General features: G+C 42.8%; 1 protein-coding gene across 1 annotated transcript in view; it reads left to right on the top strand.

Annotated features, from left to right (window-relative positions):
- Positions 1-27,633, top strand: part of Mxd (MAX dimerization protein) — a 281,626-nt gene that overhangs the window by 7,981 nt on the left and 246,012 nt on the right. The window contains exons 3-4 of the mRNA XM_076439723.1: positions 4,770-4,863; positions 5,684-5,713. Of these exons, the coding sequence (XP_076295838.1) occupies positions 4,770-4,863; positions 5,684-5,713 (124 nt within the window). The remainder of the gene's footprint in view (positions 1-4,769; positions 4,864-5,683; positions 5,714-27,633) is intronic.

Genomic DNA, 27,633 nt, shown 5'->3' with positions numbered 1-27,633 from the left:
GGTGGAAACCCGGGGTGGGAGAGGTAACACGAATGTGCGCGGATATACAGAAATCGAAAGGGTAAAAATTGTGGGTGGATACGCATTATGAAATGCAACGTGTACACGCGAATCGCAATTATACTGGAGCTATAAAACAAGATTGCGAAGTAGATAAACGTAGGTACTATAGGAAGAAATCACGCGAACCGTTGTCGCGAAGTATACACATACAAATCACTTGGTAAACACAGGCTAGTTACAAAGTGCAATAGAAAATATGGGAGCGCGAGGAAATCACAAAGTTCAGAAGCCATGAATCACAAGGCACACAGGGAGACTTAAGTAACAGAAATACGAGCTCGAATCACAAAGCGAACGAAGAGAAACGTCTGAGATCACAGAAACGTCTGGTTGTCTAAACTAGAGTAAATCGAGTTCCGCGAAAGACACGAAATATGACGATGGGAAATCGACAAATGTGTATAGAAACCAAACTAGACGTGTATCGCATAACACAGAAGTCAACGAATCACAAGAAAGGGTCGCGCATCAGAAACGACGGACAATAATCCATGCAAAGTAGGACTAACAAACTACAATAGATGCAAATCGGAAATCGCAAACCGCAGTGTATGCAAATCAGAAATCGCAAACCACAATACTCGTGAATCGGAAATCACCACACAATCGCGCTCGGGAAAAGTCGGGGTTTTAAAATAAAGGCATGCGTCACACAGAGAGGCGTCACGTGTTACATATCAATGCATTATACATATTACGCGCGGCACGTACACAATCAAACGCGATCTCTCTTTCCCGCTTCGCAGGTGGGAAGCTTACTTTTTCATTTAAATCTCTCGCGCGTCTCTGACGACTTCTTTCAACGCGAGGCGTTCATTCTCCGCTAATTCGGACATCAAATGCGCGACCGCTGGCAAAAAGAATCTCACACGTGTACCGCGGCTTAATGAAAGGATACGTAGTCTAGCGAAAAAAATTCACGTGACCATTAACGAGCGGAGTACGACAGATATATCGTGGGGCACTGCCTACTCCCGTAACACGTGGCTTTTCATTTGCGTTCTGCCAGCTCGGTGTGCTCCGGAGAGGCGGTGACGGCTTGCCGTTTGCAATTGTCAGGGAAGAATATTAAGTTACTAAGTGATATCGAGCGAAACGAATCGAAGTACATACATATGTACATAAGTCCCATGCAGACTCTGAAATTTTGTGCGAATTCAAATGAAAAAATTGGAGTGGAATCGAATTTTGTGCTCCCTTGGAAAAGGAGAAATCGTCACTCTCCGGGATTCGGTTACTGTCGCGTCCGCCATTAATTCCTGCAACTGCTTTACACCGTGGAAAAAAACGCGGTACAATTAATCTCCGCCATCTTGCGCCATTTTATCCGAGCGAAATGTAAGAGATGCTCGGGGATTATATTGCTACTTTCTAACGGAAGGGAAATGGTGGATTGTTAATTAGCGCTCTTAATGATAAAGAATCACGTACATTATTAACTCCTTCCGAGAATCTCCTCGCATTTAGCGATTCCGATCTTTCATCGGAACTGTTACGTGGTGTAGCAAACCGCGTCAGCGAGGCGCTCCAGGTAATAATTTAGCGTCAACGAGGTGAAAAAGGGGGGCAACCAGGAGAGAGAAAAAAAAGGACAACAAGATCACTATTCTTTTGTATTCTTTGTTGCACGGTTCCCACGCAAAGGGAGACGGGTTTCCTGTTTTGTTGAAATTTTTGGAAATAGCCCCCGCGACCCTGTCCCCCTTCCTTTGATGCCCCTCTGTCGCCTCATCAGTTTCTAAAAACGAGTTCCATAAGGCACGGCTCGCCTCTCTTTCTGTTCGCGTAAGTTCGGCTTCGCTATTCACCGCGCGAATTTCTCTTTTGCATGACGCGCGAGTGCGGCCTTATGGTCATGGCATGCGAGCGAGACGCTTTTCTTCTTTCACGAGGACAGATGGTCGATGTCGCGGGCGCGCGTGTTCTTTTTCACTGGCTGCCATTAGGCCTGTTGTACGATGATGAGGATCGGAGAACACCGTAGGCTCGCCAAAGGAGGCATTTATAATTTGCGCCACTCGTTATGGTGACTGGTCTTCTGTTCCCGGCTCGTGTACACTATAGTACGTGTCTCTGCTTGCGTTTGTGTATGTCCGCTGCTCCGGATATCTTTCTGTACTTTTCGTTTTCTTTTGCCACGTGTTCTCTCGTCTTCCCTGCGTCTTTTCCGCCCACTTATATAATTTCAGCCGGTCGATCGATGCCGGAAAGGTGAAATTGTCCCAGAGCTACCGGTAATTGCATTTTTCGTCATTTCTGAAGGGAATCGAACTTTTACCAGGGGTCGTTCCGCACTCCGTGTAACTGGATTTCGCGTGGCCACGGAGATTGTTTATTTAGAACAGAATCGTCCTGGCCAACGTCCCTTGAAAAGTAACTTACTTACTTGTAGAAATCGACGAGTTCGGAACTACGTTAGAGCACCGGAATACGGTAGAACCTCGCTCGTCGCACGGAAAGAGGTGACCAATCGCGCGATCTGTTTTTCCACTTTTCCACTCCGTACTTCCCCACACCCTAAGCTGTTCGGACTATCATGTAGCTACCACAAGCCTCAACACGAGTTCCAGAACTTCTAACAACTCGTGGTGGGAATCGTTAGTATGCAACGAACGACGAATCTATCCCTCTTGATGGGCTATTCTCAATCGGAGCAATTTAAATTTTGATATATTGTATCTCAAGACAACAGTTTTTCTTTTAATTCCGAAAAATTCGCGCAAAACCCGCAAAATGTAAAATGGTCACACGCTTCACTGATCTGGTATCAACGGAGTTATTTTTAGGAGAATCGCGAACCGTTCGCATACTCTCGAGCGTGTGCTTCGCTCGGCGCGGCGAGGATTCCGCGCGGAGGGCTCGCTCGCGAAAAAACCGCGCTGCGGCGTACACGACTCGCGAACTCGTGCTCGTTAAGCGCGTACACGGTGCCGGCGACGCGGCGGAATAAAGTCACGTTCTGTCTTGCGAGCGTAACTTACTGCGGCATTAAAGCGCCGCGCAAACACCGCTTCGCGCCGGCTTCGACGATCCTCGCTCGAAAAGAGCGGGATTTATGTTACGATTTCAGTTAACGCCGTCCCGGCGAACGAGACCCGCTCTCGGACGACGAACCGAGTAACCGATCCCCAGTCAAATAAATCCGAGAACGTAACAATGTAGAGTGGCCCCGGACAGAGAGGAGAAGGGGGAATTTCCTGCTCCGGGGATCGACGATCGCGCGCGAACGCCGCGCCGGCCAAGAGATACGAGTCCACTGACTTTCGCGAATTTTCGAATCCCTTTGTTCCCCATTCACCAAAGGGCTCAGAAATTTATGGCCCTGCGCCGATTGGAATCGTCCCTTCCAAATCGAAACGTCCGGTACCTCTCTAGTTGCTCCTCGTCCGCGTCCGACGATGGACAGTTAGAGAAGAGCCCACCTTTCTCGATTTTATGGTGTCGGGGTTTCATAGGATATTCCCATTCAGTTAATTGATCAAGTAGCCTGTTGTTAACCCCTTTGCGTTCACTCTGAACTCCCAGTTGCTGGGCCTAGGTACATAGTCGTTTACATGATTTTCGAAAAGATTTTATATGCTTCTGAACGGCAATGTTCACTTCCGTCCATAAATCACCGGACGCTTACTTATCTTTAAGAAAGAAAGTTCATTAGTTTTATTTTCATTAGATGTAGCTATTTTATACGATAATATTTACTTCAAAGGAAAATTAAATATATACAGTGAGGAGCATTACTAATTCCACACACTTTAAATCAGAATTACTTTTATATGAATGGACCGGACGACTTCAATTTCTCTGTAAGGCTAGAAGAATTAGTTTAGTAAATGACGTCTAATAAATAAGTTGAACAAATGCATTTGGTCGGAATTGTGAAAAACAATACCAAAAATTGATTTTTACAACTTTCTTAGCTGGGCGCCAATAACGAAAATTCAAAAGATGTGTCTGGTCGACTGGTATAAATTATATACGCTCTGAAAATTTCATTGAAATTGGTTAATTGGTTTACGAATTATAAACGATCAAAAATGGTAAAACTTGCCACTTTATGGTACACTACAAATTATCACTTTTGATCGTTTATAATTCGCAAACCAATTAACTAATTTCGATGAAATTTTCAGAGCGTATATGTATAATTTATACCAGTTGATCAGATACATCTTTTGAATTTTCGTTATTGGCCCAGCTGAAAAAGTTGTAAAAATCAATTTTTACTATTGTTTTTCACAATTCCGTCCAAATGCAATTTTTCAACATATTTTTTACACATCGTTTACTAAACTAATTCTTCTAGCCTTACAGAGAAATTGAAGTAGTTCGGTCCATTCATAAAAAAAGTTGTTTTTATTTAAAGTGTGTGGAATCAGTTATGGTCCTTATACTGTACATATACTATTTGAATAAATGTTGGAAAAAAGAGATCAGAATTTGTGGGACGATTATGGACAGCTCTAGAAGCCAAATTGGAAAATATAAGAATAACAATTAAAATTTAGAAGATATAGGATATTTTGGAAATTTCTACATTGGAAATGCAAAAAGTCGTCTGCAACCAAAATTGAACAAGTGTCCGGTGACTTATGGACGGGAGTGTATATCAGTTCGATTCTATCTTCCTCTCTTTCTCCCTCTCTCTATCTTCTTCTTCCTTCCTTGTCTGTCTCTCCTTGCCACTGACAATTGGTTCGTCATTGCAGAAGCTGAACATGGCTACGCTTCGACGATGCCGATGCCCGATGACATGCGGACGGTCACAAAAAGGCCAAAGACGAAAAAATCCCAGGGCAGCAGGTTGGTACCATTTATTCTCATTACTGTAACGAATATCCGTCGATCAAAATGAACGTATCCTTCAACTTCGAGGAACGTTGTTCTACTTAATTCTTAAATTGTAATTTACACTGTACGATTTAGTTGACATTCGTTCGGAACACTTTGCATTTGTTATTTGTTTTCCAGTACATTATAATCGGTCATTGTTATCGCCAGTTCATCAATATTCAATATTTTCATGATTCAGCTCAATGCACGTACACGAATAAAAATTTACGAATTCAGAAGGAAACGGAAATTCTGTAATTCCCCGACGAGTTAGAACGTTTCGCGTTGCACACTTGCTTCGTTCCAGTTATTTTTGTTCGAATTGTTTCCAGAAGCGTTTTGGTTACAAGTGCGCACCGAAAAATTCAATAACTTCGTTCCAACTCGATAAATTTTCTCTGCGTTTTACAATTTTCTCTTTTTTTTCTCTGTATTCTACACGTCAGTGGCTTGACAATTCTGCTCTCAACTGTTGTTTCGGTTACAATTTGACCACTCCCGAACCGATTTGTTTCGCACAGTGGACACGATATGCGAGCGTGTAAATCGACGGTACGCGTGGAACAAAAAATAAAATTATACACCAGATTACACACAGTTTAAACAATCGGGCACTCGTGTAATCGTGCTTGCGCGTCAAATTAAACATTGAATTCGAATTTGCAAAAATGATTTTTTCTTTGAAACATTGCTCGACGTTCGCGAACTTAAAACATTTCGCCATTCCTTTTTATCATCGAAAACAAATTTATCGGTTGAATTGGTAATGAGGACACTTTTCCATTTGCAGGACTACTCATAACGAATTGGAGAAAAATAGGTGAGTACTCCACATCCGCCTTGGTCGTGCAAAAATTTTACACGGATTTTATTGCAGCTGTATATTAACAATTCGCAAGTAAGATCACAGAAGACAAGCTATCCGCGATAAGGATAAAATCACAAATTGAAAACTGTTCATGCAAAAAGAAAAAAATACCGAGTACGATTCATGCCAACTTCGCTTCGTCATTTATTACAGGTTTAAAGAAATTCGACAGTCATATTGCGTTCACGGTTCGTCGAGAACAGTGACGCGGTAAATAATTATTTGTTATTGTCCGTATAGCTTTTAATAATCGCGTTGCCACTACCAGTTGCGGCGACCATAAGGGAGGGCAAAGCGAACGGTATAGTTGAAAGGCTATTTAACGGAGGTGACGAGACACGGTCCGCGGCTTCTTCTTTTATTTTTATTCCCCGTGACAAATGATGGTGCCTGGTTAGGCAGTGTGTGTTAAATTGGAAGCAATTTACGGTTATCTCGCGTCGTTGTTCGCAATGTAGAAAGGACCCGGGGGCCGTTAATTAACATGCGTGATACGTGTGATTAGACGGGACCCTTTTATACACCGGGGGTCAGGAAAGTTCGAAATGGAGCGGAACAATGGCCGACGAGACGCTCTGGTGGAACAGGTTTCCAAGGGTGCCTGTACTAACCCCGATTGTCGACGTGATTTATAAGTCGCGACCCGCGCCCGTTCTTGTTCCTCCTCGAGAGTGCATGAAAGAGAAACGGTTCACTAGATCGTACCGCGGGGGCGGCAGGAGATTTCGCCGTTCCCAGTCATTCATAACCCCCCCGGACAGGATGATACTGAAAGTCTATTTGTAAGAGACGTCTAAACATGTTAATAGATTTCACCGATCCGAATTCTACGCGATATTTATGGCTGGCATTATTTACAAGAATCTAAGGGAGATTCTTGCTCGGTTGATTCATTCCCAGCGGCGAACTCGTTGGTTTCGGATAACGAAACGGAAATAAAAATGCGATAGTAGGTTCTCTGTGAAAAATGATCGAATATTAATGTCGTGCGCAGTCCTTAAATTGTTAGCAATATAGTCATGATTAGACCTGCGGATCTTCATGCAAAATAAAAAATGTTTGCATTGATTGCAAGACACAGGAGCCAAATAAAAATTTCATTCTTCTTTCAATTACCTTATTCAGGTAAAACTAACACACTGGTGGGCTTAAATCTTTTTAATGCCTCCACTGTTTTAAATTGTATTTACCCATTTTGGTCATAAATGCATAAAATCCGCAGTCTAGTCATGAATTAGGTAGTTTCTAATGGCGCTTCAAAGTGCAGAGTTCAATATTGTGCCGTGGTATGATAGATAATGTTGGTTGTTGAATGATGGGATCATTCATCTAGGATACAATTTCGAGTAATTCGAGCCTCGGCGCTGACACGACGTTTCAGCAGAAACGTCTAGAATGTTAGAATATAAATTGTCGCCGTGCAGAACGCGATTAATTCAGCGGAAATTACAATATGATGTGCGACGCGGCTCTATATGAGAAAGTAGGTTGTGACGTAATGTCCTCGCAGGTACAGCGATGGCGATAACGCTGTGAAATATCAGCAGATGCAAAAATAGAATTCATTGTTTCGAATCGCAGTAAAAGGCTGGAAAATATCGTTTAATCAAGCTTCATTGTGTAAATATCGTTACAAAAATTGCGATAATAAAATAATTGACAAGAGTCGTTCGAGATTAGAGCTATCTAGAGAACCACCTGCATTGTTTCGTACCACACTACCACATTTTATGGATATGAATACAATTCGTATAATACCCAAGTATTTAGTAATTGATTAGATACACCGATATATATTTAATAATGTAAACTTTATTTTAAAACGGTTAAATGCTTTTTCGTTTCTAAGGGTGCTAAGGGTAGTTCAATATAAAATACGATTTCCCAAGGGTAGTTCAATCTAAAAATAGGACGCCTGGCTATCACAGAATGGACTAGTCCAAAAAATGAGAAGGGTAGTTCAGTCTGAAATAGAATTTCGTTTCGCGTTCATAATTATGTTCGATCTGCATCAATCAAGTCGCTCGTGGGGTGGTGGAGGGTTGGCATCATCCCCGTCCCTTAAGACGGAAACCCTTGTCTCGTCGGCACCTAGCAAATCCGTAGCGATCATTCAAACACCAAATTCGAGGATCGGGTAAGAGTGGAGCGTGGATCGGTATCGTTCGTGGAACGAGGGATTGGACTGACAGGAACTTGGAGGCTTGTCGGTCGAGCGAAATCAAAGGGAGCAAACATTCGAAACAGGCGAAGTTGCCCGACAAAGAGGAAGGAACAGTTTAAGGGATACCGTCCATTAGTCCAATCGAGCATTCTGGACCTGTCGAAATTTCGTCGAGGTGCGGGAGAGGTGGGGGTTGGTGCGTCTTTCGTGGGAGTTCGGATCGGCGTGCATCGATTCGGATCAAAGGGAACATTTGATCCTGTAATTGGTGTGGCCCATCCGGACCAGTCAGCCCTCGCGTATGCGAGTCTCTGTAGACGCAGGCTAATCGGGATCGCGTATAGGATCGGCCCTCGGCGGTTCGTTATCGACAAAGACGCGGAATTCACGTTTCATTTGCGAATTTATTTTTACACTGGCCCCACCGGTGTAAAGAGCGGGCTGTGTGCGACCGATCCAAAGGTTAGCGATGCGTGTTTCGTCGCTAACGGATTCGTGGGCTGACTGGTTCGTTCATCCGCTCGTTTCTCGTTCGTTCGCCGAGCGGAGCGGTGCTGGCAGAGCCAGGGCACCGGCATGAAACCGTGAGGGGCGGAAATGTGCATAAACGTAAAAAAAACCCGAGGCTTTGTTAGTCGCTTGTACACCTTTTTGCCGCACGCTAGGAACAGCCAGAGAACGAGAACTCCGCATGGTAAAGCACACAGAGCAGGACAGCACGCGGGGGGAACCCCGGGGGTTGGGGCGGTGGGTTCGAAGGGGGATCACCGGGGGGAGGAACTGAAAGAACAAGAGAGAGGGGGAGTGGGAGTTGGAGAGAGAGAGAGAGAGAGAGAGAATCGTGGGGAGAGAGAGCCTATCGATTTTTTTTGTCCCTAAGCGACGAAACTACGGCCGGACGGGACGAAGCAGGGGGGGGGGGTTGGTGCGTGGCACAGAAACGGGCAATGTAAAAGCCCACGCCGCGCGAGCTGCCCCGTTACACCACACGTTGTTACGTTACATAACGCAGAGAACTCAGCCACGAGACTTTCAGCGAATCCGTGGCACACGAAGAACGTTTCCCGCCCCCGTGTCCTTTAATTGTTTCCACTGCGTGATTGTTGACACTCGCCTTCGAGGAGCCAGAATGTCGTGAAATCTTAAAATCGAGTCGAAACAGATTTTCTTGGGACTGGGAGCCTGAAAAACGTTTTTACTACATACTCGCCTTTATCTTTATGCATTTATCAAGAAACCGGTTGGGTGAAATATAAAACGGTAAAGGTATGAAATCGATTTTTTTTTATTCCTGCTTCCTACGATCAATGCAGGATATTTTGCATTTCGCATAAAGATCCGCAGTCTACTAATAATACAAGGTGGATTTTTCGGAATATTTCTTTCATCTTGTTAGAGTCTGCATAAAAAAGATAGTGGAATACAGTGTGAGAAAAATCACTGAACATTGAACACGAAATAACTGAGTTTCCAAGAATTTGAAGACCCTCGTCTGGGACCGGCACCTCGTTAGAGGGTCGATCGAAGTTGTGTCGCGAGATAGCGCGAAGGGTCGGGGAAATTAGCGATGTATAACCTTAAAGAAGCGTTTCGCGTTACGAGAGGCCGGCTCGACACTTAGCCTGCTCCCAGTTCACGTGTGTGCAGTTGTTTTAAAGCGTTCGGTTAGATCGGGTGACGTGCGTGCACGGCAATTTCCAATCGCAATAGTATGTCATCAGGAATACGACAGAAGGCCTTTTTGAGGGTGCATGCAAAATGACCGTACGGCCGCGGTTCACGCATGGTTTCAGGGCTGGAGCAGGAGGACGGCGAATAATGACAGGAATTTTAATTAATTGCCGTAATAACGACGCGCCGCGCACGCTGCACACCGGACAATGAATTTGCATTTGTTTTCGCCAACAGATCGCGACGATTCTTGGTGTATTAACTCGACCGTTCGTTCGTTCGTTCGGCCGGTCGCCTGATCGTGCACGCACGGCTCGCGCAAAGCGCAAAGCGGAAGTAACCGAGGATTGGAACGGAATGGAAATTTTTCAACGGCGCGATCCGCGAACGATAAACAATACTCTCTCGTGATATTTTTACTGCGGCTTAATTTATTTATTTATACGAGATAAAGCGCGCGGCGCGAAAAGGGGGTAGGTTACAGAATAATGCAAACAGTCGTTCACACCGTTGTAACCGGTGCCATTTTTAGGCCGTAGATATCTGCATACGAAATTAGATTCCTCCGGATGATGAAAATTCAAATTCAGAAGTTGTAGCGACACGTATTTGCCGTGAGGTATAGATGAAGTAAAGGCACTGCTACATTGTCGTTAAAGCTTTCGTGTAATTATGCTTCGCATATCCAAGGTGTAATTAATATTGCGGAAAATGCAGCTGCGTCTACACCCCTATTTTATTGTATAACAACGCAATGATATGAAGCCAGTGGGAAAGTGTAAAGGCGAAGAATATAAAACAGCAACTTTTGCTGAACGGTCGCTTTTTTACTGGTGTCTTTCAACGAAACGAAACTTTCCGACTTGAAGAACTCCTCGAAACAAGTTCTGAATGAACATTCACGATAATAGCTAGAATCAACGCTATTCATTTTTTCTTTACGTCGTTCGATGTTCTGTTCAACGAAGATAAATCGAAAATAAACGAGACAGACGGGAGTGTGTCTGGATGATGCAAACGACACTGGAAAATGATTATTCTCGCAGACCGTATCTTATTGTCGTAGTTAAATCGAGTACTTATGGCACTCTTTCGCAGACACAACGATTTCTCCCGTATTGTTATTAGCAGCGACAATGACCGATTCCTCCGAAGCGGAGATTAAAAACATCGCGTACCGAGAACGTGTCTCCGCGTGGATATCTCATTACGCCAAGTGCCGTTTCCGGTGGGAAAGATTCGTGCCTCTCGTTGATACGAAATAACCGCACGATGGCTGCGTGTTAGCGAAATGATACGGACGCAATTCTTTGTCGTGCTCGAGTCCGGTGAAATTCAAGAATCTTTGAATTTCCCCGTTTCCGGGAACGTAGACTCTCGGATTCGGCATCCTGTCCCATTCAGTGCCACCGAAAGTCCCGCAATTCCTTCTCAGCGACGAAACATATTTATACTCTACCGCTGTGCTGAAAAATATTGCTTACATTATTAAAAATGTGTCGGTATCTAATCAATTACTAAACATTTAGGTATTGTACGGGGTATTATATCAATTTCATATCCATAGAATTTTAAAAATCATGGGGAACGGAAATATTACAGGTCGGAAGAAATGTTGTTTAATTTTCGAGTTAAAATATATATATAAATAAAACAAAGATTAGTATATTTTACACATTAAAAGATTTCGAACTGACGTCGAGTCGGATCGCGCTCAATAAACGGCGCGCAGTTCGCAAAAGAAGCGAAATCAAAAACACGGAATAACAATTTTCCCGCGCGAGGTATCATTTTCGAGAGAAGCGATTCCCGTGCTCGACGCGGCGCGTCCAAACAGATTCGAAGGCGATTTCCTCGAAAATGGAGTGGCGCGGGCGGCCGGAAAAAATGCGTTTTACGCGCTCGATGTGTGTTTTAACTGGGAAATCATCCCCCATAAAACTATTTCGGCGAACGAGTCGTTGCTCGCGAGATGGATAACTCGATTTAACTGGAACGTCGCTGCAGTCTCCGAAATAGCGACCGAAGCACACACACACACACACACAGAGAGAGAGAGAGAGAGAGAGAGAGAGAGAGAGAGAGGGGGGTAGTTATTTTTGCTTTTAATTTTACGAGTGGCGAGCGATTCTTATCGCGTTGTTCCCACCATCAAAATACCACATTATTTAACGAAACGGCGGCATTTTCTCCTTCTCATTCGGCGAGATAAAAGAATAGAAAATGCGTCAATATTTGTTTAAATTAGAATTTGAAAATAAAACCTTTTGATCGCACAAGTTGTTCTTGCTGTTTTAAACAAGTCCGTTCGCAGACATATTTTCGAAGACTCGTCTAACGGCGCAGGAAGCCGAAAACAAGGAACTGCGAAGCTTGTCAACATAGTTTTCGCGTGTAGATTCAGGCTTGCCGGTCGATTTACGATCGCGCGCAATTTGCCGGAGTACGAGCTTCAAGATCGACTGCCCTGCGGGGGTGGCCGGTGTAATGGGAGTGCAAGAGAGCGAGAGAGAGAGAGAGGACGGTGGGGCGGGTCGAGGGGATTTACATCGGACGGGCAGATGTTAATTTCCCAACTGTTGCTATTTACGACGACGGTAAAACCAATTTGAGCGCATTTCGTTCGCGCGCGCGGCCTGCCTTGCCTCGTAGATGCCGAGACAATGAAATTTTAACGACGCCCCGATGCTCGTCTACGCTGCGGATTAATCCTCGGAAATAGACTCGCGTAAACCGTGTTTCGTTCGATTTTAATGGCCGTTGCGTGGATAGAGCCTGCCGCTCGGATCGAGAACACCTGTTTTCGTACCGGTGCGCGCCGCGGAAACGCGCTCGAAATAATTAAAAACGGGCCGGGTTATACGGGCTTTCCCAACGTTCGACATTTTTTTATGCTCTCAGGCTAAGGCGGGTCGTTTAATTGGCAGGACTTTCTGCGCTATGGTTCTGCAATTTTTGGGCGGAGTTGTGCAGAATTACAATCGAATTACTCCGGGAATTATAATTACAAAGTAATTGGATTACATTGTAATTCAGTCATATTGTAATTTATAATTCAGATTCTCATTCCATTAAATTACAATGTAATTCGTAATTGCAATTGGAGTACAAATAATTGTACTCCAGAACAGAAATAACTTCTGCGTTACACATTTTTTAAAATTCCAAACATAAACATGAAAAGCAGAAAAAGGAAACATGTCCCTACTTTACCTAGGCTACGATATTCATTAAAGGAAAAGATAACGACAATCATCTAATGAGACTCATTGAACAAACATTAATATTACATATATGTAAGTAAAACGAAATATATTATCTAATAACAAAAACAACAACAAAAAACTGGAAAAAGAAAGTACGCCGCACAGATAGCAAACAAGTATATATGTACATGGAAGGAAAACATAAAAATATATCGCACTTCTTCAATAATTATATCGTATTTCAATTATTTTGTATTTCAATTACACATCTGATTAAAATACTTAGTAATTGAATTAATTGAAAGGATCGAATTATGTAATTCAGTTACGACGTAGTTGAATTACTATACAATTGAAATACAATGTAATTCAATTAGCACAATTCTGTTTTTGGAACGCTTTAACACATTATCGATGCAGCCAAACAGGCTTCTTTCTGTCGTATTTTAAAGAAAACATTTGAAACGATTTATAAAAATATTTGTTTGATATTATTCAATGATAATTTCCATTGTTTCAAACAACTCGATGCCATCTTTCAGTCGACAATGACTCACTAGCAACATGTGTTTCTGATTTACGAGCAAAATTACCTCTGCTTATTTAAAATGCGACAGAACTTTCCCTCATACGCAACAAAAGGGTCGTAGTTAATTGATAAATATTTGATAGAGCGCACGACAGCTAGTCGCGTGTTACAATCTCCTTTCTGGCGATCGTTTGCCACGCAGACTTCCGTGAAATAGTCTTCTTTCTGTGTACCGAGGATGCGTCCGCGTAATCTTATCGTTGAAAGCTTCGTCTTCTTTTTTTTATTAGTTATTTAAAGTCACGTTACAGCGCAGCGTGAATCACTGGCCACTCCGTTGGAACTTTAGTTGTTGACTCGCTCGTTTCCTTTGTGAACAGCGATTCCTCGTACGATTGATAATAATAGAACGGCGCAGAAAACATTTTCTCGAAACGTGTTTCTGAAGAGTTCATCGTAGAGAGACAACAGAAATTGTAGAGCATCGACATTTTCCACCTGCGTTCGCCGTGAACGTTTCCACAACCACTATTTGTCCTTCGAGGCAGCTGCTTCAAAAAAGTAAAAGGCCAAGTTAATAAAGTGCTGTTACTCCCGCGCTCAAAGAAGTTCTTTCCCGGCGATAGATGCCTGCAGAAAGAAATTTCATTTGATATTCTCTTTCATGTTTCATTTAGGAGGAAACTATGGTCGCAACCGATCCAACTTTCATTGGGGATGAATGCCCGTAAGATGAGGGTAGACAGAGTCGTTACTTAGCAGGTATCGTACAACGGGCGACTACTGTACTCCTAAAATTAGGAGTTTCGTCCCCTATCTCTCCGGAGAGCGTCATAAATAAATGTTCAAGGCTCTCTCTCTCTCTCTCTCTCTCTCTCTCTCTGTGCGTGTCTGTCTCTCTCATTCTGTAGGAACGCCCGAGTCTCCCGAAACGATGATCCCCGAGCGGTTGAACAATTCCTGAATCACGGTATTGACCACGCTTCGAGGGGGCACGGCCACTCGGTCGACTGTTAATAAACTTTAATGCCCACCTGTCGCGACTACACGGCCGTTGCATAACGATAAACAGTCACTAACGTTCGTAATTGTATCTAACCGACACCTAATGCGGGCTTATTAGCCGGCGGACACAGTGGGGTCCTCGTTACGACGGGTGACGCGCGATGTTTGTTTGCATCGTTGATTTATATGTTGTTCCATTACCTGGCTGTTCCCCGATGTTCCCCCGACCCCGCAACCGACAGATCCGAGAGCGCGTTCCTTTCGTTCAAGAGATTCCAGATTCGCCGGAATTTATGTGAATTTATCGGCACCGTATCTCGCGACCGCCCTGCTAGATAAGGGACAGACAAATGCTCGATATTTTTGCCAAACTTTGTACGTCTACGGCACTCATAAAAGAACGATGCACATACCGGTGCACCATCCGTTATCGTGGTTCTCTCATGAACGTACACATTAAACTCCTTCGATTCATAAATCATTCTGTTTACCGATTTCTGCCTGGAAAAAATCCCCTGCTCCACGATGATATTAATCAGAGAAGAAATTCTCTACGACTACGTAATCGTAGAATGCGGATTTTATGCGATTTAAAACAGCAAAGAGAAATTCGAACGGTCTAAATTTGAACGTGTTCTCTGCTTCTTGGAGTTGATCGAAACCATTTGTCAATTTATTGCGAACACGTTAATGTTTCCGAAATGGAGGAATGGAACGACGATGTTTGAACATTTCCGAAATAATCGTGTTCACGCTGCAGGGCCTCGTTAAACGTTCACCGATACCAGATGCCGTGCATCAAACGAATCCCTGTCGTGATTCCGATTCCTTGCTGATGCAGCGTTGAACTGCTCAAATGTAGGCCACGCTAACGAAGAGACCAGCCAAACGACTGATATGCACATCAATGTTTTCGAATTTTCTGACGGGTAGTGTTTCGTCGAGAGTTAAATAGCGTCGTTATCGGATGAATGTCGAAAGTCGTTAGCACAGACAGACAGTAGACGAGCGTATCTCTGTCTGATAATTAACTCGAGTCAGCATCTGTATCAACATTCTGCGGGGGAAAAAGGTTCTGGAGGGAGGTGTGGGGCAAGGTTGTTCGACGGATCGCGAGGAAGTTGAACCCGCTTGCGAAACTGCTTGATAATCGTTGCGCGATTCTAAGAATGTCGTGTTCTCGTGCTACGCCACACCGCGACATAACGTGGCGAGCCACGCCGCCGCGCCGTACTGTTTTCTTTTCCATGCGCGATTGATTTCGCCCGTATTCCGAGGACACCGCGAAAGTGGGCCGGCACAGGTGCGTAAGTATGCAACACGCGTGGCAAACGTGCGAACGCAGGGGCCAACGACTCGATGTCCTAAATCTGGCGCGTTGCAACGCGTCGAAAATAAATCCGCGGTCGAACTTACCATGGGAACGCGGTGATTTATCAATCGACGCTCCTGGTACACCGGCGAGCTTCAAATCGATCGCCGGCAGCAATTAGCCGCGCTGGTCCCGTTAAACGCTCGCGACTCCCATCGATTCTAACGATTTCATTTGCCTCGATGTGCTCCTCCCTAAACCGCCTCCGTAGTTCTACATCGCTTGAACATCTTCCGGAAACGTTAATCATTACGCCAAACTCGGATAAACGTACAGTATGATTTTAGAAGATTTTTTTGTACATGTCGGTACACATTTTTCTGATTGAAATCGGACCAAGCATGCCATTGTTCGAACCATATTTATACAGCCTGTACAGGGTGTATAAAAAGTAATCGTCGTCTGGATCGGTGAACAATTGTAAGAGAAACTTGCCGCGAGATTGTTTCTAACAAAGAGAATTGTTGTTAAAGCTGTTTTTTACATCAACACCTTCCATTCAGCCAGAAATTTTAAAATTTGTGAGTACATATACTTCACGTCAGTATTTTATAATGTAGGATTAGTATTCTTATTTATAAAACAATGGATATAAGGTTTTCTCTTTCATATTTTGCAACTTCAAATTTATTATCTGTAACGATGATTCTACAATTATGATAGATGATAGATGAGACTATCATCTGAATGTTTCACTGATTGGTTCGGATAGTTGAGTGATTTGAATCAGAAAAATCTGACGAATACGTTAGTAGCAATTGAATAATAAAAATCATTACTGTGACTGGTTCAACACTTCGTTGCTTTCCCGGGTTTAATCAGTGAAATTTTCGAAGAGGAATCGATTATCCGTGGATGCGAGGGGTTGAAATTCCGCGTCTTCCGGCGCGGTGCAGCGGACCGAAAGCTGAAAGCTTCGAAAAAATAGCGACGCGGGCGAAAATGAAGCCGCGGCGGAGTCCGCGGGGAGCAAGAGACGATTCCTGACCAATTTGAAATGCATTGAATTTTTAAGTGACCGCCTTTGTGCCGTTGCTGCGTGTTAAAGGCAACTTCCGGTTGGTCTGCACACGGGAGAGAACCGGTGATGGCGCGACATAATCTTTTGACGATAGAAAGAAAGCTTCGCTCACCGAGCGATCACGATTGTCGTCACGCGAGATCGTCGTCGATCGTCCGTAGAAAAAGACGAAATTCTTCGACGGATGATCGATACCCTCGCAAATTGAACTATCCTCGGCGAGGAGGGGTGGTATGGGAGAAGGGGTAAACGTGGATACCTCTTTGCGAGCTCGCTACCGAAAATAAATGAAATCGAACATTTATCGAGGGAAGCCTTTGGTCTGCAATGTTGAATAACCGATAGGAATGAAACTCCCGGAGCTGCTCGGTTATTTGCGCTCGCGTCTGTAGTCTTTAATTAATTCCGGTTGCTCGACGGAGCTTCGAACTTATTTGTTTTTGCTCGCGCATCGCGATAAATCACTGTGACGACTATTTTCATTCCTCGAGCAAATTCAGATTAATTCGAGATACCGTTACTGCTATGCGCGACCGTAAAAAACCGCATCGAACGGCGGATTAGCGGTCCATTTCTGCTGGGAAAATGAATCGACAAAATCGGATCACCCGCTGCGAATCTGAGCGACTTTATATCGCAAGAACACGCGTGCTTCGTTAATTGCACACGGCCGGTCCCGCGCAGCGAGCATGTTTCGAGGCAGAGTTGCAGCCGATTCCAGCGATCTCCTTCGGTCAAGGGGATCGTGCAAAAAGCTCGTACACGGACCCCGTAACCCATTCGCAGCCGCGGCGAAGCGTCGTATTTCCACGTTGAATATTCATTTAGCAATTTTCACCGAACGTAATATCTGCCAGTGCCGGCGTGCGCATCGCGTGTGGCCAATAATTAATTTAACATCGGACCGACCGCGCAAATAACATCGATCGTTTATTCCCGGCCGTGTGTACTACATAGTTGGAACACGGTGCATTTACACTGCTTCATCGCCGCCGCGTACGTAAGTATATGCATTTATCAGATTTAAAAGATGTATGCACTTACGTATGCGCGGCCCGTGCACTCGCCGTTAATGCATGCACGGTACACAACTATATCTACGCCCGCGAATCTAAATTTATTGACTGGCACTGTACGTAAGCACCATGCTCTTTTCTCTCGCAGTTGACCCTTTCTTTCCGAAGGTTCTCGATTTTATTTTTTTTCGCACCGATTGTCGCCGATAACTGCCCCCTCGCAACTTCTACGCGATACCGTCGGATCTTCCGCGAAGTTCCCGGAACTTTCCACTTCGTTTCGAACCCCGGCAAATCTGAATCGAAAACTGGAAAATGAAATTTCTTTGGTCCGAGCGGATCCCGGCCGGCGCGCCGAGCCTTGAAACCGGAAGCGTTCGCGATGTTGGCCACGCCCACGTCTGTGTCGGTCGACTGGGAATTTCTTTGCAGATGGAAAATAATCATTTAAATGAAAATAAATTTTTTAAAAACACCACGTTTTTAAAACGGACTAAAAAGTATGATATAAAATAATTTTTCCTAGCCCCATACAGGTTCCTAACCCCATACATATAGATTCTTAACCCATACAGATTCCTAACCCCGTACAGATAGTCCTGGAAATTTGTGATTGTGAATTTTGAATAGCTATGAAAATACATGTAAGATTTAAAACGAAAAACGTGGGGCGCAAGATAATAGTAAGGAGTGTAGAGAGTAGCTGCCGTTGAGAAAACTCGCACAACAGTTCATATCATTTGCAGTGCAATAAAATTGCTTAGGTGGACGATTCATGCATCAATTATGTATCTATTGCTTGCGCCCCACGTTTTTCGTTTTCCATCTTACAAGTATTTTCATAGCTATTCAAAATTCACAATCACAAATTTTCAGGACTATCTGTACGGGGTTAGGAATCTACAGGGTGTCCTAAAATATCTGCAGATCCCGGAAATGGGAGGTTCCTAAGATCATTTGAAGCGACAATTTTCTTTGCAAAAATGTTATCCGCGGCTTTGTTTAGGAGTTATTAACGAAAAACACGGACCAATCAATCGGACCTGCGCGCCAACTGTCTATTGGTTATATTGGTTATATTGGTTATATACATATATTATACATATATGTATATGGCGCTATATACATGTATATAGCGCCCTAGATCGATCTTTTATCTAGCGTTTTTGACTACTGAAAACCCCCGTGTTTGTATTATCGAGAAATTCGAAGGTGAATTCCGCATCCTTGCAATCTTGGAAAAAGGAGTCTACCCCCTTAATCGAATGCAGATCCAATATATTTTCCTAGATTAGTTGGAAAGGTCTTTTTGACAATTGGCGGAGTCACGTCTGCGTGATACTGGCCGTGGAAGCACGTCCTGGAATAATCAAGACGAATATCGATCAGAAGTTTACCTTCCCTCGGTGAACGATCGGAAAGGAATATCGATCTGAATGCTGGGTGGCTAGGGTGAACGATTGGGAACCGAATATATCGGGAGTGTACCATTGGTCCTTCAGGGATCACTGACGCGAAGGACGAGCATAGGTAAACTCGCACGGAGGTATATGTCATTTACAAACAGTGTTGCATCGCAATGCGAGCCGGGAACCTTCGAGCAGAGGCGTCGCAGGAATCCAAAGCAGGGAGGAGATGCAGAATGAACCGAAGGGAGATTGGAAACGGGGGGAGCAAGAGGTACGAGATGGAAAGTTTTCTCCTGCTTCCAGATAACGGGGCTCTTCCTTGCGATTTTTAAACTGCACGCGCCCCGCCATTAGCAATTTTTTTTATTTAAGCTCTTTAGACCCTTAAATCTGCGAACTTCTTTCGGAAACTTGGCGGATATTTCAATATGACGTACAATGAAGTAGCTACTGCGAAACCGATCTAGAACGATCGGACTTTAATCGAAACGCAGCCCCAAAGCTGTGCATAATCTTTATTCTTGTAAAAGAAACGAGAAAAATCTTTCTGCTTCCAGTTAGAGAATGATGTCTTACATTTCTGAAGAAATAAGAATCAGTTCGATCTCGATGTTATTCGTCAAAAAATAGAACAGCACGCAATCTTCGCTCGCATCATTCGATAGTGGGGACAGATCCTACAACTTGATCTCGCCAAATTTACGATACGATCGAAGACACGAAGTACATTATTATAGTCGCTCGTATCCGCTGATTGTTAATTACGTAGATTACGAAAGAAAACCGAAAAAATAACTCTCGGTTGCGTTTATTGATCGAACATCGAATATCACGTTACCGAGCACGTTTCGCTGTTTCACCGTTATCTCCATCTGTCGTCGCGAGATTAATTTTCGTTTAAAAAGTGAAAGAGCTGAGAGCTGCGATAAGAAGCGATACTCTCGTAATATGCTTTCGAATCAAATCTTATGAAAGTTCATGTGTGATTCAGTTATTTAGTCGAAAAGGTTTCCGCTTAAAAATCGAACGATTCAGTGTGATTCGAATAGAAATGGAACTGACCAGTGTCAACGAGAGAAGCACCGATACAGCTCCTCCCACGGTTTCGATAGAATTATCGAGCGTTGAGAATTTACAATAACGTGATCGTCACGTGGTTGACAATAGAAAGATAAGATAGCAGGTAAAATATGGGAATGTTAGATAAAACACGCGTGTGCATCGAGAAACGAGTAACCGGCACCGAAGAAAATTCGATCGAAACCACTCGGCGTTGTTTACCGACGAAACAGCGCGATTATACTTTTCCTTTGATAGCCTTTTAACACAATTAACGAGGACGACGCATGCAGCGCGCAGATAAGTCCGCGCAAAAACAACTATATGTTCTTGTAAATTATGCTGAAAATGAAACCAGGCAATAATTCCGACCGCGGAGAAATAATTAGGAAATAAATTTCGGTTATCTTATTTGCATAAAACAATTTCTGTGTCCTGTAGAAGATTAACATCGATCGATTAACCGAAATGTTGCATTCTGCATTGGGTACTTTACTAATTGCACCGCGCTTCGAGACACTCATTATCGACTCTGCTGTCGATTCACAACTTGTTCGATACGTATGTATACACGCATTTTTCGCGAACGATTCGGCTCACGTAATTTCGGGCAACTTTCTCTCTTGTGTCGCTCGAGTTGAAGCACAGCCAGTTTTACAGAAATTAAAATATTTATGAGATTGCGAACAACATTATTGCACCGAGTACTTCAGTCTTATCTTGGCCGACGTAGAATTGATGGCATTTATGACGAAAAATGTGCAGATCAAATGCAAGACAGGATGAAGGATTTATTAGGTTGGAGGGAAAGTTCTGTCGTATTTTGAGTAAGCAGGTAATTTAACATTTAGGAATTATATTATATATAACCGTTACTTTTTAAACCAATGGCCACAAAAGGTGTTAGGTAGCGGCCAAGTTTGAATAATTTAGCCCTCCATGTAACTCTTTAAAAATTAAATAGCGTTCTTTTAAACTAATTTTTACAAACGCTTTTCTCGGTATTGCAAGAGGTATTTCTAAGCTAACGAACTTGGCCGTATTTTGTTTGATCTCACAACTTTTTACAGCCATAAGAACTTGGCTCCTGTTTACAGGACGTTTTTGTTGGGTTTAAGTCTACAACACTCTGAATATGAAAGAAATGCCGTAACATTTTCTTTGCAGTTACAGTGATTACATAAAACGTCTTCATCTCCAAAAATGTCGTAGAAAGAAAATTTATATTTCTTGTATGGCTACATTTGTTTTAATGCTTAAATATTCATTAAAAACGAATCAAACTTTATTTCACCTCAAAAGAAATGCGTAACATTCATATTTGTTAGACTTTGTTACAATCTTCATGACGAGTCTGACTCGTTAGAATACGGTTAACGAAACAATAAATTTAGCGTTTTAAGCGTAAACAACGGTGCCGTCTATGCTAGGAAATATTTACTTTGCATTTTGGTGTAGTGATTTTATTAAATAAAAGTTAATTTATGTTGGAGTCACATAAAGTTCCGTGTAAACAGTTACATACGTAGAAATAACTGAAGGTTAAAATTGTGAACATCAAGATTAGCCCGTGGAGTTATTTCTTGTTAGATGTGAAAATCTTGGTGAACATACTCATTACATTCGTGAAGATAAACGGCTCAGATTCTGTTCGTTCTTTGCGAGAAGTTCTTTCGAACAGTCTCGAAGCCTTTAATATACGGACACTGAAATCCGCACGTGGTTTATGCAAAACTGTCACGCATTGTTGTCGCATTACTTAACGTCGCTCGAGCTATTTCGACCCGATTACGCGGCGGGCGCGATTACGCCGCGAAAGTACAATTTTGTAGTTGCATGCAAAAACAGTTTTATCGGGCTTGCGTAATTGGCACGGCACACGGTTTTTCTGCCGTCGCGGGGGCAGGAACAACTAGCGATGCATCATTCCGTTCACTCTAAAAACAACAACGCGAGAATATCGATTTTATTCTTCTCGGCTAATCTGCAAATGCAAATTTCAATATTTATTTAAGGGAACGGAACGCGCTGTTCTCTGACGTGGTCTTCGAAATTTTTTGTTGCTTTCGAGAAACAGAAACAATTCTCGTGTGCATGCTTGCAACAGTGCAGTCTATCTGTACAGTTATCTATTGTTGTTTATTCTGTTCATATATCAACATGTTCAATGTCGAGTTGTTTTCGAGAATTAAACAAACTTATGTACTTTTCTACACACTGCATTTTTCGTAATGCCACCTTCTTTTGGTGGAAATATAGGGTGTCTCAGCTGAAGGAGGCCACCTAAATGTCTCCTTTATTTTTAATGGCACAAAAACATATTTATGGCATAATTTAAATGTTATCGAAGGAGGAATATCATAGAAAAACAATCTTTATTTGTCCGGTTATTTTTTTTATAGTTTTCTCATGGTCATTGTCATTTTCTATCGGGAAAACATTTATTTTTATTTCACCTTGTCAATGACTTGAGCATATTCAAATGTATTTTTTCAGCGGCTATAAAATGGAGTAAAAAAAATAAGTTTTCCCGATAAAAAAATAACGATGACCTTGAAAAAACTATGAAAAAATAACCGGACAGAAGAAATTGTTCTTCTATGATATTCTTCCTTCGATACCATTTAAATATCTTTTGTGCCATTAAAGATAAAGGAGATATTTAGGTGGACCACCCTGTACATGATATATGAATGTAATACATATACATATACATTTAATGGTTCACAATCAACAATTTTGATTCTACATAAAAATTTTAAAATACCTACACGATAAAATGGCACCGGGAGAGATTATAATATTGAGAACGTCGGTGGATCTTTCTGCACGTCACGATTTCTGCGAGACGATCGAATATGAGGTATAAAACGTACACGGAGTACTGGAATAACCGAGCCAGCGAGGGCGAGAGTGATCGAAGAGCAACAGAGATAGGGGGAGCGAGAGCATGAGAGGGTGGGAGAGAAAGAGGAATGCGAGAGGGGGTGGATGAGCGCAGGCGGAGGAGAAAGAAAATTGCAGTGACCAGGAGGAAAGAAAGGGATGAGAGGTAGCAGGAGTACGCAGGCGCGGGTACATCCTTCGCGAAATGCACGGGGCAGGATGCAGCTCGGCTTCAGGGTCAAGGACGATTCGACAGAACGTGCACCCCGCGTCTCCTTCGCTTTGGTCCAACAGCTTTCGCGTTCTCGAGATCCTTGAAGCTTGGGACGCGCTGAAAAGATAATCCACGCACTCTGACCCCTCAACGGCTGCGAATGCAACTGCACACACTGTACATTGTTGCAATACACGCGCTGATAGAAATGCAGTTCTTTAACCCTTGAAGAGACATTCTATTGTCGAACGTGTTTCCTCCAGGATTTTCCCTGTATATAGTATACTTCAGCTACATTTATCGGATTTCTTCTTGTCGAGAAAAAAATAAAAGATGCACAGCATCATTTTATAAAAATCAGGATGACGACCAAGATCAATTTATCAATTAGAAAATTCGTAAGGACAGACATGATCATAAATGTTTATCATTTTTTCTTGTCGAGAAAAAATAAAAGATGCACAGCATCATTTTATAAAAATTAGGATGACGACCAAGATCAATTTATCAATTAGAAAATTCGTAAGCACAGACATGATCATAAACGTTTGTTGCTATGTACACACATTTTCTTGCACTTTAATTAATAAATGCACAAAGATCCGCAGTCTGCTTACAAAGAAAGGTCACCCGACGGCGTTGATGCTTATCTGAAATAAAAAAACCAAGAAGATTCTTTGTCAGGATGAGTGCCAGCACTTTGAAGTTTCATTATCGATTTCTCATGTTTTATTAACATTGAGCGGCTAAGAAAGAATAGAAAAGATAAGTGTCCTAGCATAACCCAGGTTAATACTGCGATTACGATGTTTTGTAATATTGCAATTTGTTGGCGGTGTGATTTTTTCGATCGAACGTCAGAAACAATCTTCTCCGACGCTACGTGCAAGAAACTCGGAAATTTTCAATTACTCCGTGGGAGCTGACAGGGGCTTTTAGTTGGCAAACTTCGGTACACTTTTCTCTCTTATGATTTCGCGTTCGGTTCACGGGCGACTCGGATTTATTTTTATATCTTGACGCAGCCGAGCACCGCGCTCGAATCGACGTGTCTCCTCCTCTCTTTTTCGTTTTCGTATGTCTTTTTTCTTTATTTTTCATTCGCTCGATAACGTAACACACACGATGGAAAGTTTAACACGCTCGGCCTTGATTTTGCCGATCCGCGTTAAGTACCGGTTGTTCACCAATAAAAATAATTACGAGTACTCTTGGAATTCCTCTCGCGGACACGTTGTTGTTTATTATGCTGGCCGTGTCGCGATTAACTGTTACGATGTGTTCAAACGAACTGTAGAAACGCGACGGATCCAGCTGTTCATTTAACGTTGGTTCTTACCGAATTATTATTTTTTTAAGCTTCTCCCAAGTTTAAAATAGACAAACCACGGTACAGAACTTTCACGGAAATATTTCTGAAAGATTCTTTTCCCCCAAAAATTCTCACTGAATTAATAAATGAACAGCAAATTTTTCTTCGCAATGCAATTCTCACAATGAAAATTATTCACGGAAACATAAAGTTCTATCGAACTCGCTTTTCTCCCATAAATTATTCCGCAGCCTATTTAATTTTCTATGTAAATATCGACGGCAATTCGTCCGTGTTAAAACTCGTGTTAAAGTAGATTCTCGTGTTAGCAACCAGTTCTAATTTCGCTAAAACACAAAACAGGTTTAAGCATACGCGCTATAAATGTCCAACCGATATTTTCAGCAAATTTGTATAGAACACGGGTGCAGCTGTTCTCGCGCTTTATTAATCAAATGCAACATGGTATTTTCGAGCAGGATCGATCGGAGGGGTTTGACGAAAGGTGCCAAGCGTGTTACAGTTCCCGCGGGAATCGTGCGGAATTCTTTTTAATACGGTTTCGCAACGCGTCGACTAAATTATACATTTTATTCTCTGAATCATGCGGTCGGCTTTATCGATGTTTTGCCGGGTGAGCGTGCATAAATTATCGAAAACTCGCGGAACCGGGTCGGCGAAAAACAGCATGACACGGATCAAAACACGTTCACGTTTCTATTTCTGCGAGGTTTCTCGGTGAATAAACATCGGCGGAGAATCAAGGCTGCTCGCGGGAGACGTTTGTCGCGGTGAAATGTTGCTGACTGTAATTTTTAATGCGACCGTCGCCGGCAATAAATAGAAAGCCGCTTTATTATAGATCGGTCCACGGCGTCGCCGATGCCAATGGATGCTGTATTCATCGTCGTGGAAATAGATTCCGTTGTATTAACCAGATAAGTTGTTCCATACCAAACGAAATAAACAAACGTTCCCGTCGCTCTCGGCCGTGCAACGCGTATTTTCATTTGTATATTTCCGAAGAAAGCCTGTATATACCGGAAACTTCCACGTTGCTTCACGTTTTGCATGCTCGTTCGCTCGTTTCCGAAAATTCGCGAATATTCCTACACGGTTTTTCTGTATCGAAACTGTGGCAGTCGGTTTCCCAAAAATATACTTTGATTACTCGCACTCCGTTATCTACGTAACTGGTTACATGCAAGTGTTACATCACACCGTCATGAATACATTTTTATTCGATGAAATCACTACTCTAATGCAAAATAAATATTTGCTAGTAAATACTATACGCGAGTAATTAAAAGTTAAAGATTTTATGCTGTTACGTCCTAAGGTGGACGTATGTATATGCAATACATATACACATATGAAATACTAACGCACGATGTAATATCTTACACACTAAACACTATACACAATACGTAATACTATATTATACACTAAGTATACTAAATCATATGTATAAAATATGTAAAATATACATATATGTAGATATTAAATAATATGAACAGAAAACGTATAAAACTGAAAATAATTTCGGAATCACAGCACTGCTCAGGCTGATAGTTCTGCTCTGACTGACAATAAATCTGTTTCGATCCACAATTTGATTTTTTCGCAAAATGTCGTCGCTTGCTTCTTCAATCTGCAAATTTGAAGATTTTCAGACTGTGCGGCGTCTATTTGGGGACCCCCTCGGCGAGGCGGATTCTTCTTCAGATTTTCGGGCTCATCGCTGTTCGATTACCATTTGTATCTTCTACGCTGTTCTCATTCGCTTTTCTGGTACTAGCTCAATTCAGTACATTGCTATCTCAAATTCTCAAATATCATTAACAAAGTGACGTGCGTATTCAAGCGAAATCACGCAGTTCTCCGCGAGTTTCATTTACTCTGCGTTCCGTGAACTTCACATTCCTCGCTCGTCCAAATCTGGGCGATCCCGGGGCACTCAGGCATTCCGACAGTCGGTCGAAGCCGAACAATAAGGGAAATTGATTTTCTGAACTTTTTAGAGATTATTCCATTCACTGACAAGAGTACACAAGTTTCCTCACTTTCCTCACTTCGAATCTCTTATAAATATCACAAGCTCAACTTATAATGATCTTGTAAATATCCCGTGTCCTATCATATTCCTGCGTTCACGAAATAATGCAAACAATTTAGATCTCGCGCAAAAATCCGCAGTGAAAACATGAAAAAAATCTGAAAACAGATCGTTTGGACGATTTTAGCCTGTCCATCGTTAAAATATCAGGGAAACTGAAAGAGTCTCCTATCCTTCCGTTCCTTTCGCTCATCTGCTCTTCCAGTGACGCACCCCCTGATTATTTTAAGCAACCCGGAGCCCGAACCGTTTCCGTCAGACGAGGAATCGCGTCGCAGCCGCGCAACGTCGTCGCGTCGACTCGTAATCGGCTGAGAATTTATTTTTCAACGGTGCCAGGCGGTTGTTGCTTCGAAATTTATAAGGTCGACCGATTACGCTATAAATTACAATTTCCTGCGGCACCGGCCTTGGAACAAATTGGCAAGCGTAACACCGCTGCTTCGAAGGGTCGTCGTCACTCACTTTTACCCGCTTCGTCGTCGAATTCGAATTTGTTTCTATTGGCCAGCGTTCTTTTTACTCACTTCCACCCGCTTTGGCCCGCTCCGACTCGCTCCGTTGTCGAATTTTAATTTGTTTTTATCGGCCGGCGCACTTATGCTCGCTTCTACCTGCTTCGGCCCCCTTCGTCGTCGAATTATAATTTCTTCCTATCCGCCAGCACACTTTTACTCGCTTCTACCCGCTTCGGCCTGCTTCTACCCGCTCCGTCGTCGAATTCTAATTTGTTTCTATCGGCCGGCGAGCGGCCCACCGCGAACTGCTTTTTTCATTGCTGGAACCGTTCCAGAAACCATACCAACTCTACGGAATCTGCAACCTGTAGATACGAATAACCGTTGCAGCAACCGGTGCTCCCTTTCGACCTTCTTTTATGGATCCGTACATT

The sequence above is a fragment of the Lasioglossum baleicum genome, chromosome 15, assembly GCF_051020765.1.
Source record: "Lasioglossum baleicum chromosome 15, iyLasBale1, whole genome shotgun sequence".
In the NCBI taxonomy this organism is placed as follows: Eukaryota; Metazoa; Arthropoda; class Insecta; order Hymenoptera; family Halictidae; genus Lasioglossum; species Lasioglossum baleicum.
This window is presented reverse-complemented; position numbering and strand designations above follow the sequence as displayed.